The following is a 14,805-nucleotide window of genomic DNA, read 5'->3' on the forward strand; positions in this document are numbered from 1 at the left end:
TGATATTAAAAAAGTGACATATGACATACCGTGAGATTGAGGCATATTTGGGGATTAGTTCGACTCGCATACATTCAATATTACATGAATATTTCACTGACAAAAAGATTTGTTCGTGTTGAATACAGCATCCGCCGTACAGCTCTTGTTTGGCACCCAATGATTTCTCCCACAGAAGAAGCGGTTAATGCGAAAAATCAATTCATAAATCTCTAGCAAATGTTAGTCCTGATAATAAATAATATCAAATTCAAACTGAAAACTTCTTCTTCTTCTTCTTCTTGTAGTAGGACGAGGTCATCTGCCCTCTTGTGACGCCGATCTCCAGCTATCGTACCAGCGTTTTGGGGGCCTACCGATTGGGCGTCTTGTGTCTGATTTCTGTGTTTTGGCCCATTTGGCAATCCGTTCTGGAGCCATTCGTTCTACATGGTCTCTCCATTGTCGGCGTCTTGCTCTTACCCATCTAACGACATCTTGTACTCCCAGTTCTCTTAAGGTATCTGTGAACTGAAAACGTTACTAAATTTTTAATTAGTTTTGATTATCGCGTCTTGTTTGGAATTTTCAATTAAGGCATTTAATGTAGTAATAATTTTGTTTTTATGTTTTATTTGAGATATGTAATAGCATTGATACAACATTCTCACCGAGTATCACGTTTCACGGTTTCAAAGTTGTACTTGCAGCAGCAGAAACATAATTAGAAACCTCTTGTACAAATAATTGCACCGCTAGAGCTGGCAGCAGACAATAAAAGATAAGTACATTTCGGATATACTCTATATGTACCTGAAATGGGTAAAAATTTGCGTGATTGTTGAAATTATATAAGACCAGCGGCCGTCCGTTATTTTACCGCCCGCGTGCGTTACCAGCATGGCCCTGGGAGCTTATTAGAAGATATTTCGGAATATCCTTCGTTTGCTTGCTATTTATTTATGTAATTTATAAACATTTTCGTCCATTTACCGTTCGTATATTCCATAGTATTTGTTGTGACGTTATTAGAAATGGAACTGACGCCGTTCCCCACCTACTAACCAAAATATTTGTCAATACCCTCAATTTACTATGTTACACGCTATACATAAGAATGACCATATCGCTTGTGACTTCAGAGTATCAGATTTGAGTAAACAAAATCAAAACGAATCAGTTTTGTACGAAGTCAAAACACTGTCAAAAAGTTTGTTACAATCATTGGTACGAAAATTATATTTTATTTAATATCTATTTTCTACAGTTGAAAGAAAATATTCTTTGCTTACGTATTGTGGCACAGTAATCACTTATTTTATTTATTTATTCTAATTTTCGAGTTTTTGAAGAAATTAATTTGGTATCGACCTTCCAGAAATTCAATAAAACCTCGAAATTGATTCTAAATCGTCCTCTACCTATCTAAACTTCAAGCAAAATCAAATTTTAATAAATTTGTGGTGATTTTATTCTTTATAATCGCTAGTAGGTTTTTCTTTGCTTTTTTATTGTGCTGGATGCTGGATTTCATTTTGTTTTAAGCAAATTTTGTATGATAGTTTTCATATGAATTCGTATTTTCTATTTGTCTGTTTCCTGTTTGGTTATATTTTAAAAAATATATTTTTGTACGTTAGAGCATAAGGGGGTCATCCCATGTTTTTTAGCGATTTTTTTAGGATTTTTTTTCTACGGCCAGTAAATAGATAGAGCCTTAAGTTTATTATCATTTATTCACATATATTTCGACAGTATAAATATAAATTTTAAGCTAAAAATATTGTGTAGAACTTGTGTTACAGCGTTCCGAATACCCCCGCCTCGGCAATCTAATCTGTATACAAAAAATTGGACTTTTGGTAGACATTTTAAATAAAAGTTACGAATTTTGCGTTTTTTCTTTGTTTTTTGCTATGAAGAAACCAAAATTTTGGAAATTTTCGAGTGATAATAGTTCATTACATGCGTTTACATGTTTTGAGCGAGTCGTTCGGTCAAGCCGTTTTTGAGATACGATGGAGGAAAATTTGAAAAAAAAAGTTTTGAGAAAAACGCGTTTAAAGTTTCAAGTCCATTTAAAACTATGAAAATCTCAATTTACCCTCAATCGGCGATGCCTGCTTCATAGAGTATTCCTTCCTCTTCATCTATAGAAATTTCTGTTTAAGCCTGTAGAAACTTATCTAAGCTTGTATAAATGTATATATGTATAAAAGGGGGGCCAGGTATAAAGTCCCGGATCCCAACTGCCAACTCAGAGCTCCGAAAAACTCTTCCTTCTACCTGCTGGGTAGATTTGAGCCCATCACATGGGATGAACCCCATAAGCTCCTTTTTATTCTAATCTGCTCTTTCTACTCGTTCCTTTTTCCGTTCCGTTTCCTTGGGGGTTTCCACAACAACCACCAGACTACAAACTGAACCTCAACTCCTACATCTTGGAATCCAGATGGGGGCTGCAACCATCTCGAAATCTGAGTTGTTGAAACTTCTTTTATTGTTCTTAGCAATAAATATTATTTTGGATAATCGTGCCCGGGAATAGTTTTAGATTGTTTAATCTTTATTTTAATTTAATTCGTTAGATGATTACAGCTTTTTATTAATTTTTAACGACGTTGGTTAAAAAGGGGTTAAAAAGGTGGTGGCGTCCAATTTAATATTAATTGGTCACCCCATCTGAGTACCAGTTCTTATATACTTAAATTGAGGCCGAATACCACTTCCCGAGGAAGAGAACAGATAATCTTATAGTGATGAGTTTGTGATACAGGGCTTCTGAAAAAGTCAATTTACCAAGAAACAAAGTTATTTAAGAAAACTATTTACTATGAAACCAGATTTTCTACCCAGACATAGTTAAATTTGACAAATTGACAAATTTCTAAACAGAAATCGATATTTATGAAAATATTTCAAAAGTTTATATCTTTCTTACAATTTCCAGATGAAAGATGGTTCAAAATAATTAAAGATATTTGTTTTTGTTTAATTACATATTTGTGGGAACTATACAGAGTGAAAAATAAATCTTTTATGACCAATTTTTCTTCATCGTTTCTGTGGGTGGCTATCATAATAGCTATTTTGACTTTGGAAGCTGCAGCCCTGTATAGGTCAGATGTGATGTGATTTTTTCCTGAATTATCAGCTTTAGAATCTCGTATTTTGAACCTCTCCTGATGTGGTGGTATTCTCAGTATCCTGTCTTTGGTGAAGATTCCCTCTGAGTCGATGTTGAAGAGAGGTGTCAAGATTTTTTCGCTCCTCCATAGAATCAGACGTCTTCATGACCTTCACCGAATCCTCAAAAATATATGTTTTCGATCCCTAAAAGTTTTTTTCCATATTTTCAATCACTTTTCGATAGTTAATTACGTCAAACTTTTCGCTTCCTGAATAAATACATACTAATTGAAGTATGACGCTCATACTTTATACAAACATAAAAAGGTTGTACCAATATCTAAAAATAAAATGTTACTGAATTTACGCGCGCAGTTTAAATATATATTGTTGTCAAATTCTTTATCTTAATGAAAGATTTATAATTTTTAATTAGAATGGATACATTTCTTGATAATGGTTGGACTGCTCGTTTTGACTAATATGAATTAGGGTGGATTTTTACAGTGTAACCCCCAGTTATATCCGCGCATATTCGTCGTCGGTGTATTCGCCTATCGAACGGCAACCCGCAGTGAACGTTGTGACGGCGCGTCGCAACGGCAACGAGCGTCGGGATGCTTTTCACACGGTGGGCGTACCGAATACAATATTTTTGACAATATAATTTTCTGTCTCTATCGCTCTCATATAATCGTGTTATTTTCGTCGCCGTTCTGAGGCTGCTTAGTGCCAAAATTTGGTTTTTGTTCCGATTTTTTCAAAACTTAAGCTGTTTGCGAATTTTTCCAGACGTTTTATGAACTTTTATCAATAGTAGGAGCTGTTGTTTATGAGGTAATACAAGGTTTAATTCATTATTCTTCATATTTTTTCAATTGTACTTTGGACATTTGACCTTTTGTTGAATTTCTGTTTCGACGAAATTTAACTAATAATATCGAAAATTTAGAATGTATTACGTATTAAATGATTGGTTTTCATTGTTTGGAACAACTTCTATAGTTACGTGCAGGTTTATTATACAAGATCCTTCACAAACGTGAAAATTTTTATTCTTTTTTTGGTTCAAATTGCCGACGAATTTCATTCATATTAAACCATATGTTTAGGTTAATTTTAAAAACATAAAGATCGTTACTTTTATAAAAAAAACCAAACAAAACCAATTATTACAAGCAGAAATTGAATTTTTCTATTTTTTCAATTTTCAACTTCGCTTTATTGGAAAGTCAACGGCCCAGTGGCGCCTCGTGGTGAAAATTTTTGGGTATTCTGCAAAGCAATGTCGTCTTTGTTAAATTTCCATTGATTTTATCGGTTTCCGTGATGAAATGATGGAATGGTTGCCACACGAAGAAAATACGAATAAGAAAATATTATTTTATGGTTATTATAATTAATGACAAGGTATTTTTCCATGTTATCTTGCCTTCTATTTGAAATTACTCAACAGAACTCTAGTAGATGACTTGGTGTCGGCAGCCCTAAGCACTAAGTATCTTTTAGACCTTTTCTGTCGGGATATTCGTGTTCAGTGACCTCAAAAACTCTCCGAGTAGTAAAATTGAACTTATTTCCGGTACAAATGCAATTCTTATTGCATAATTTTTGTTCACAAAGTTTTCTGAAGCTCATTCCGAATCGAATGCATTTTGTTGCATCTTGATCCGTCTCACTGCTCAGAAATTCCTGGGTATTTCCCTTTTCGTGCTCCATTTCCTCGTGGAATTCAAAAATACGAAGTATTTGATTGGCTGGCAGAACAAGGATTCTGAAGTGCAATCCACGTGGTGTAGAATTGATATTTTCTTCCATAGACTAAACAAAATTAGCGGACCCTTTGCTACAATCAATGAGTTAGAGCTTCTGTAGGCATCTTTAAACTAATTCCATCAATTTTTGTCCCTATTTTTGAAGTAAAAAAGCGAGAATTTCATTAAAGAAGCCTAATCAGTTTAACTAAAGTCTTAAAAGGTCAAAAGTATGTTCGCGGATTCGAATTCAATCAATACCTTCGAAATTTGATTGCCTTTATTAGGTGTTGAATACAATATTCATCATTTGTTGTTGTGAAAATTCTTTCAAATTGAATAACTCAAAAGTAATTACGAAATACACTCTTGGAACTCGTAATATCTCCATTCAAAATTGTTATATTTCAGCCAGGATGCCACAAGGTCCTAAGCCTAGTCCTTTGATGAAGCCCTTCGTGGTTTTAGCACTTCCTGGAATGTACTTGTTTTACAAGTACAATCAATATAAAAGAAAACGGAAGGAAAATGCCACTAGACGTCTTGCCGAGCGCGAGTTACTTCATTTAAACAATAAAATCGTAAGTGATGTTTCAATTAGATTCATAAATACGATATAATAATAATGATTCGATGTCTATTTACCACATACCGAACTTGATTTAAGCTTCCGATCAAACAGTGAATCAAAATTATTCTTATCTTTCAGCTAAAAGTTAAACTTTAAGATTAGAAAACAGGAAAAAGTCACTGGGGGCCGGATCTAGTAAGAACGATGGGTGGTCAAGCAATTGTCGATAAACAAAATCGCCTCCCCCCCCAAAAAACGGTCCGTTTCTCTATGTAATCCACTGTCTTGACCTATTTTTTCAATCCAGGGTTTATCAACGGTTATGAATGTGTACAAAAAATTCGACTCGGTTTGTTTAAACCGCCCGGGAAATATTTAATGAAACGTACTTTTGGTTTTACGATGATATCGTTGTCATACAATTATCAAACTGAAATTAAGCATAAAAAATCGCTGAAATGACAATAGGAAACCCTCAACATGCTAACCTCTTAAGATCGCGGTCGAAAAATTTTTAAACAAGCCTTGTAAATAGCTGATTCTGAGAAAATGATATGATCAACGTTTAAATTTCTATAAATACCTATATGACTTAGTTATCATCAGAATTTATTGTTCAAATCGTTTTTCAAGATCGATTGTATCAAGTACTACGACAATAATTTCATTTACAATACTTTCTTTATAAGTGAAGGGATAGATGTCGATGAAAACCAAAATAATACGTTTGTTTCAAGGTAATTTTCATTTTCAACAAATAAAAAAATTACCACTGATTATTTTCAGTTGAATTATTTTGGATTATAATCTGTTTAATTCCTAGTTTTCACCAGAATAATTAATTTCGGCTAGAATTGCTTCAAAAGTCCCATCGTAAAAATGTAAATCAATTTTCCATTATGGTATAAAATAGAAAAGAAAATTAATGCTCTCTAAATAGGCGTTCATTCATTTTAATTTAGCTGGAAATTTTATTTCGCAGTAAAAATATGTTTAAGTATGAATATAACTAATTATAATTGGTTTTACAACCGACGAAAACTTTTTTAATTACATTGAACCGTTAAAAGAATTGTTTGTAGTGATCAGGTCATTTGAATATCGAAATTAACTTTAATATAAATCGCAAGAGTGTTTTTTGTGAAAGATTAGGTCTTAAATATTGTAATTTCAACTTGAAAAGACGATATGGAGCCCATGGGGCCAAGTTTAGTCTCCAACCCCGTGGCGCAGTTGACGATTTGATCGTTGGCGAAGCAGGATTGTATACACAGGCTCACAGCACCCCCTTACTCGCCAAAACTCCCTGAGATCTTCCTTAACTTTTTAGACAATTCTTTCAAAGACATTTGGATAAAACCCAACTTTTCACACCGCACGTTTTCTGTGGCTTATCTTTAACCTGGTGTATCGATTCACCAGCCAAATGACTGGCTTTTAAAAAAGCAAAAAATACACCGAAATATATCCTCAAACCTGGAAAGAACCTCAACTCCAGTACTGTAGAAGAACGACTTCTATATCAGGGCCAATTTCAATGAATCCCAACAAAACTCTCTCTCTTTTACACAGGCTTAGAAAGAGAAATGCTTTATCGTTAAAAAATTTTTCACAATTTGTAGGCAAAAGCTTAAAAAAACTAAAAAGAAACAAATAACTACATAAAGAAACATAAAATAAAATCAAAATATAAATTGTACTGTACGACAATTCGATGTGCTGATGACTTAGTCCGGAAAAAGATGCCGTGGACTCTCAAGGTCCCATAAAAAGTTGGAAGGTCTAAAGATTAATCGAAAAAACCGAGCTCCGACGTCCTCTAGAGCAATGAAATATCTGGGGGTAACTCTGGATATAATTCTTCTCTGGTACGAACACTAGACAAATTAAAGGTATGATATTGGCAACAACGCCATTAATCGAGTAGTTTCTGTTGGTTTTTGTGAAGCGAAGCTTTTGGAAAGTGAATAAAAGTAAAAGGATTTAGTAAATTTGGAAAAGATTAAACAGTTTTTGCTAGAACTCAATTTTTTATTATTTAATAATGAATCTTCCTCTTTTCCAGTTTCATAACTCAACAAACAGACCTCGTACATATGGTGAAAAGGGGGTAAATACAATCATTAACCAAGGGAGAAATAAAACCCTTCTCTCTAAAATAAAATTTAAAAGCATTAATAGGTAGTGAGGGAGTTGGAAAGTGAAACAATTTTTCTAAAAGCTTCCTTCATAATATACTATCAGCTACTGGTTATTAAACACCCGACATGTTAAAAATTTCATAATATTTAAAGCGTCGTATATTTTGCTACAACTTTCATTAAAACATACTCAACTGCTCAAACGATAAATTCCATTTCGGTCTTACAACAAATCTCGAGGGGCGAGTAAAACTAAATACGAAGTCTGTAGTTTTGCCAGATATGTTTTATAGCTTGTTCCATGGGATAATTCAAAACGAGTCCTACTTTTGCTTGATGTATCTATAAATCTTGTTAAAAGCAGTGGCGTAGCTAATCCGGGCGACGCTTAAATTCGTTTAGAAGACGGGGAAGATGTCGATGAACTTTGGTTATAATTATCACAATCAATTCCAATGGCTAATTCCAGTACTTTAATATCCTAGTATAAAAAATATTCACAGTTCTATGGGTACCATGCCCATCTGTAATTAATAATACTTTGTTTGTGGGGATGTTCAACGTGTGAAAATGCCACAACTGCTTTGTTTGTTGGAACATCTCCCATTAGTTCAACCTGATATCTCTTATCGAATATCCCAATGGTATCCTGTTGAGAATTGATCAAATTGACAGCTGATCCTACCTATCCCAGCCTTGACTCTATCCTTACCTCATACCATTTTGTTTTATATAGTTGGTAACCATGTTCATATTAATTTTTAATTTAGTTAAGTTGGCAGGCGATAAACACTGTTTGATGGTTTAGGTTAGGTTAGGTTAGGTTATGTTATGTTATGTTAGGTTAGGTCCTAGTCCTAAGTTCAAAATATTTAAATCGAGATGGTAAATTTGTTACATCGTCAACAGCAATTATCTAAACGAAACAACGATAAACAGAAATCAAGACAATCAATAACATAAAATAGAATTCATTTAGAGTAGGTGTTTTTTTTTATCTAAACGGTTGAGAGTCAGCTATGAGGTCATTTAAGTGACCTTGACTTCTGTCTTTTAATTCTTGAGGTAAATTTAGCCCTGTAGCGTAAACTTCTTCTCTAAGATACGACCAAACTGTGCAATCCAAGGGATTAAAATAGCATGACGGAGGAAGCCAATCTATCGGAGCTTCTTCACCTCTATCAATCCATCGATTTGGAAAATGGTCTTCTATCAAAGTGCGGTGGAGCTCCATCTTACATAAAAACCAGAAATCTTCGTTAGTTAAGCGTTAAATCTTCTAATATCCATAAAGTTGCTACCCAATTATAACTTTATCAATACTTTATACTATAATCGGTTATTATTTCATAATTTTCAAATCAAAATATTCCGAAAACGGAGTTCTTTAAGATCTTTAAGTTCGCTTTAAGTTTTTTTTTTTTCATAAATCTAATATTGAAAAAGTTATGTTCAATACTACTTGGTACGAACCGTGTAACTAGCGCCCTCTATGAAAGTCAGACATAAAAACAAATTCACTGGATGTATCAGCTTCCAAAACATAAAATTTCAATGCAACGTTGCCATTATTTGCCGTAAAATCGTAAAAAATGTCTTAGTTATGTTAAGTTAAGTTAACCTCAAAAATGTTCTATCTATACTAGAGACGGGTTCACCTTTTATCGAAACACCATGTATACATTATGAAGAAATGAATTTCCTCCCTAACCTATTATATAAAAGTAAATTTTTTTATATATATACCGGAACATTTACCCTGTAAATGGTGAATGTCTCTTGAGTACAGTATTTTGGTGTAAATTGGCCGTAGAAAGAAAACATGTTGGCGAAATCCCCAGACGATGAGATGCTCAAACCAAACAGTAAACAACTTTTTTATCACAGATAAATAACAGAAGTTTGACAACGGTGTCGTAAGGTTTCTCACGCTTGAATAAATGAAAGCGACAAGATAATTTTATGTTGTAATCAATACACTAGTTTAACTTTTTTTATGTTTATTGACGTGTCAACCTACATTCCTTAAATCTAAATGCAGAAATACTTGAAATCACCTCTTTGGCGCCGTGTTGTGCAGAACGGTGATCTTAGCGCGCCTTTTGCACATACTAAGTGGACAAAACATTTTATTCCAGATTCCACCATAGTTTTAGATGACTCAGTTCGCAGCCACGATCCATAAAGACCTTTGTCTGCGATAGAATATCGGGAATTCCAAAATTATCTAATATTAGCGAATGGCATCATGTTATGTCTTCCGAGAACCCAGCACATTTGATTATTAATCCTACTGAGCTACGAGCTTGCAATCTCTGATGAAGTGGTCCAAAATTCTTTTCCTCGTCCTCGCAAAGTCTACAACAAACCTCGACCCGAAGCCAATCGTACTAACCTATCAGACTTCGCCAAATATTTTTTTAACAATAAGGTGATTTAAATTCTCGTCAATTCCAACTCAAAATCCAAATTTATTTAAATTTTGAGTAGAAAATTCTGATCGAAGGATTTTGGTATGCCAAAAAACTACAAAAAGAAAACCAAAATAAATCATTTTCAATGATTTTGTTATTGTTCAAGTCGATAGAACATTTTCAAGATTCGTTTTGGCTGATTATTATCTAAAAACGATAATTACTTCCAGGTGTGGTATCAAATCCTTATAAACACATTCATAAGAAAATCATCGTGAAAAAAAATCTACAATTAGTGCTGAAAATAACATTTATTTCTTCAAAAAACCATCTACTTTTGACAAATAGTTTCAAAATTTAATAAAACAAATAATAACTCATTTTATAACCGATTGTTTCAATGTTCTCTCTTTTTTTCTTTCTTTTATTTCGAATGACGGCGTTTTACACTTTCCATCGCAAAAATCTAATAATTCCTGCGCCATTTGCTCTCTATTCTTAATTTCCAAAACTGCTCTCTCCAGCATATCCAATTCAAAATTACTTACAGTTGGTAAACCGAAATTATGCACAACACCCTCTTTGGAAAACTGTAACATTGTCACTAAGTATCTGAAATAAAAGTAAAAATTGTAACAACAATCAAAATTTTCAATATATCGACTTTCGAGTACAATAAAACGATTATAGTGATATTTCGATACCAATTTCGGTGGTTATCTCTTCATCGGTGCAAAATTTTTGTCCAGCGAGATCTAAAGGCAGGAAAAAGTCACTGAGGATTTAACCCAGAGAATACGGTAGATGCTGAAGCAATTCGAAGCCGAAATCCTGCAATTTCGAAATCGTTTTCATTACAATGTCACACGGTGCATCATCTTGATTGAAACAGCATTTTCTTCTTCTCAAAATGTAGCCCATTCTAATAAGGCTACGTAATGGATGAATATTATACCATGCACATCCCAAAACATTGATGTCTTCACCTTTCCAGCCGACTTTTGTGTTTTTTATCACGTGCAGTCCATTCTGCTGATTGTCGATTGGACTCCGGTATGAAATGTGTCCCATATTCTTTCTACTGTTTAGAATTTGGTTTAACCTCATCATTCTACCAGTGAGATGAAGTTCAAACTACGTACATGTCCCAAATAAAGCCTCTGATATTAATCAAGTCCTCACGAAATTCGATTCAAAAAAAAGTAACTTACTGACAGTTTGGTATAATGTTAGATCTAACAAAAGCGTAATATAATGCTTCCGAGTCCCCAAATATGCCCATAGCTATTGTAGTGATCATATTATTCAAAGAATAAGCTTCACTTAGTTCATGATTTTCGATGAAGTTCTCTTTGCAATGCTGTTTTGGAAAATCGTCTAAATGGATTTGTCTGAATCTACTCATCAGTATTTTCGCCGATCTAACAACATAATGAAGATTTATTACAAATATTACAAGTTTAAATTAACCAACCTAGTATCAATCTCTACTGGAGAAGCTTTACTGAAAATTGGTACTGCTAGATCAATATCTGGACCTCCAGTTAATGGAACTCGACATATATAAGGATCTAAATCTTGATACCTACCCGCCAAACTATTAATTTTCACCTAAAAAACCAACATTGAAGATGCATTTTAAGTTGATGAATATTCACCTGAGCCATAGCTGCTGATCCAATTATTCTACTGGGATGATAAAAATTGGATTTTTTGAACAAATTAGCGGCGAAAGGAGTGAAAACTGATACTGGAGGTACCGCAACAACGATCATCGCTCTAGGTGCTTGTATGGTACATTCATAAATCAATTGGTACACTCTTCGGCTTTCTGCTAAAATTCTTGTTGATAGTGACGTATTTTCTGGCCAGACTCGGTTTGATAATAGTAAAACTATGTCAGCACCCTAAAACATCGATAATTTTTCCTCTTAATCTTCCTCGTCGTGCCAAAAATTGTTTTATGAATAAGTGAATCAATTAATTAATTGAGTCGAGTAAATTGGTGTTGGAGAAGAACAAAAATACGGGAGCATCAATCAATCAAATCCCGAATGTAACCATTCCTCATCGACTTCTGCACCTTCCCTACATTCCGTGCTGTTGCAATACAAGCAGACTCTCAGGGTCACCCATTCAATGGTTCTGGTTACTCCAGAGGCTGCCAAAAGAGTGTGTATCTAACCATTCACTTCCCAATCCTCATAACAACGATATCTCGCACCCCACCTTTGTGGCTAGTGTTCATTATTTACTAAAATTGCTACGACTGCTTCCATGTTATTAACTCACCATCATTTTAGTGCGAATTTACTTTGAGCTTGTTGAAGACCTAAAGACAGAGTTTTCCGTATAGGTTGCTTCCTCTTGTATATCATACATTCTTCTACATCTGTCCGTCGACATGGCAAAATATATATAATTAGAAAATTACGAGTAGCATTTGTGGTTTCCAGCTTGGCATTGGTGATTGTCTCTGCAATACTTTCTAGAGACAACTTCTGTAAACTTGTCTTTAGCTCTAATAGCTAAGGCAACAGCAATAGAGCTTCTCCTTCGACTTTAATCTGATGGTTAATTATTTAACTTACCCTCACCGCTTTACCGATATCTTTAGCATGAATATATGTCTCAACTTGACACTTGGTATCAATCTGGTTCAAGTCTTCACCTAAGTTACGTACTTTCATATCTCCTTGAATCTTCAATTTCGAAATTATGGGATTCTGTTTAAGGAGGAGACTGGTGATCGTACCCAAAGGGGTATGACCTCCTAGTAGACAAACTTGTATTGATGATCTGGTCGATTCATTGAAACTAGAGGCATTTTCTTTAGATGACTTTGAAAAATCTAAATCAAAAATTTTGCAATGCAAAAGTTTTGTGATATTCTTTGATGAAATTTATAACTTACGTTTTGAAAACCATCGTGGAATGTGCGAAAAGTTCATATTTTTGATACTGAGAATTTTTAAATCATGATGACATTTATGGTAAATTTGACTGTATGACTTTTGTCTTCAAACATGAGTTGGCAGCATTTTTTGGGATTCATCTCAATGATTAACTTTTCTGGTAAAATTCAATAGCTAACAAAAGATAAACGACAACAAATTCCGCGAGAAAATAAGTAATTTGATTTTAATGTCACCTTCGTCGGGTTATTGAATAAGTAGGTGCTAGAATCTCGAGATCCCAACATCTCCCCCATGAAATTTTCAATGAAAATAACCAGAAAACTGAGAGGGAGGTCTTCAGAGGTCAAGCTTAATTGGCTTCACCACAGGACGTTCACGACGGGTCACTGGCAAAGCTAAATGATAGGACTTGGACTGGATCTTCATTTTCACTTGAAGACTCAGTCTCATAATCATTTTCAGGTCCCTCATTGGATGATAGAATATCTAATCAAGCTTCTGGAGCTAATTGTGCTAGTTTGAAGACTTCAATCTCGGTAGAAGGTGCAACAACGTCAATCTCCAAGGGAATAGTCTTTGAAGCGGTCTTGGATATAATACACTAATATTTCCATCAATGCTACGAACAAATTTCTTCACCCTGGCAAGAGGACAATCTTTTTATGGCATCAGATCAGACCAAGATAACCTCGTCAACAATTAAGTTCACGGGTTTCTCTTCTGTGAGTCACGAGACGTTCACGACGAGTCACTGGCAAAGCTAAATGATAGGACTTGGACTGGATCTTCATTTTCACTTGAAGACTCAGTCTCATAATCATTTTCAGGTCCCTCATTGGATGATAGAGTATCTAATCAAGCTTCTGGGGCTAATTGTGCTAGTTTGAAGACTTTAATCTCAGTAGAAGGCACAACAACGTCAATCTCCAAGGCAATAGTCTTTGAAGCGGTCTTGGATATAATACACTAATATTTCCATCAATGCTACGAACAAATTTCTTCACCCTGGCAAGAGGACAATCTTTTTATGGCATCAGATCAGACCAAGATAACCTCGTCAACAATTAAGTTCACGGGTTTCTCTTCTGTGAGTCACGAAACGTTCACGACGAGTCACTGGCAGAGTTGAATGATAGGACTTGGACTGGATCTTCATTTTCACTTGAAGACTCAGTCTCATAATCATTTTCAGGTCCCTCATTGGATGATAGAATATCTAATCAAGCTTCTGGGGCTAATTGTGCTAGTTTGAAGACTTTAATCTCAGTAGAAGGCACAACAACGTCAATCTCCAAGGCAATAGTCTTTGAAGCGGTCTTGGATATAATACACTAATATTTCCATCAATGCTACGAACAAATTTCTTCACCCTGGCAAGAGGACAATCTTTTTATGGCATCAGATCAGACCAAGATAACTTCGTCAACAATTAAGTTCACGGGTTTCTCTTCTGTGAGTCACGAGACGTTCACGACGAGTCACTGGCAAAGCTAAATGATAGGACTTGGACTGGATCTTCATTTTCACTTGAAGACTCAGTCTCATAATCATTTTCAGGTCCCTCATTGGATGATAGAGTATCTAATCAAGCTTCTGGGGCTAATTGTGCTAGTTTGAAGACTTTAATCTCAGTAGAAGGCACAACAACGTCAATCTCCAAGGCAATAGTCTTTGAAGCGGTCTTGGATATAATACACTAATATTTCCATCAATGCTACGAACAAATTTCTTCACCCTGGCAAGAGGACAATCTTTTTATGGCATCAGATCAGACCAAGATAACCTCGTCAACAATTAAGTTCACGGGTTTCTCTTCTGTGAGTCACGAAACGTTCACGACGAGTCACTGGCAGAGTTGAATGATAGGACTTGGACTGGATCTTCATTTTCACTTGAAGA

General features: G+C 34.8%; 2 protein-coding genes across 3 annotated transcripts in view; one reads left to right on the plus strand and one right to left on the minus strand.

Annotated features, from left to right (window-relative positions):
• Positions 1-3,683: 3,683 nt before the first annotated feature.
• LOC130899239 (uncharacterized) overlaps positions 3,684-14,805 on the plus strand; it is a 43,445-nt gene continuing 32,323 nt past the window's right edge. Inside the window, exons 1-2 of the mRNA XM_057809014.1 lie at positions 3,684-3,945; positions 5,274-5,443. Coding sequence (XP_057664997.1) covers positions 5,279-5,443 — 165 coding nt within the window. The 5' untranslated portion in view covers positions 3,684-3,945; positions 5,274-5,278. The remainder of the gene's footprint in view (positions 3,946-5,273; positions 5,444-14,805) is intronic.
• Positions 10,281-13,035, minus strand: LOC130899237 (malate dehydrogenase, mitochondrial-like). 2 transcript variants are annotated; one of them, XM_057809010.1, is made up of 6 exons: positions 12,903-13,035; positions 12,580-12,839; positions 11,647-11,895; positions 11,463-11,599; positions 11,200-11,409; positions 10,281-10,600 (listed from the first exon to the last, which is right to left on the minus strand). In XM_057809010.1, the coding sequence occupies exons 1-6, from the start codon at positions 12,937-12,939 to the stop codon at positions 10,366-10,368; spliced, it is 1,128 nt and encodes a 375-aa protein (XP_057664993.1). In that variant the 5' UTR covers positions 12,940-13,035; the 3' UTR covers positions 10,281-10,365. The 2 variants fall into 2 exon arrangements, with proteins under 2 accessions (XP_057664993.1, XP_057664994.1); XM_057809011.1 differs by having other exon boundaries at positions 12,673-12,839; positions 12,903-12,980.

The sequence above is a fragment of the Diorhabda carinulata genome, chromosome 11 (genome assembly GCF_026250575.1).
Source record: "Diorhabda carinulata isolate Delta chromosome 11, icDioCari1.1, whole genome shotgun sequence".
Taxonomy (NCBI): Eukaryota; Metazoa; Arthropoda; class Insecta; order Coleoptera; family Chrysomelidae; genus Diorhabda; species Diorhabda carinulata.

Coding starts and splice junctions, on each gene's coding strand:
- LOC130899237 (XM_057809010.1), bottom strand. CDS start 12,939: ATGAACTTTTCGCACATTCCACGATGGTTTTCAAAAC. Junction 12,840..12,902: donor TCCACGATGGTTTTCAAAAC/GTAAGTTATAAA, acceptor TTTTTGATTTAG/ATTTTTCAAAGTCATCTAAA. Junction 10,601..11,199: donor AACATTATACCAAACTGTCA/GTAAGTTACTTT, acceptor CTTTTATTTCAG/ATACTTAGTGACAATGTTAC.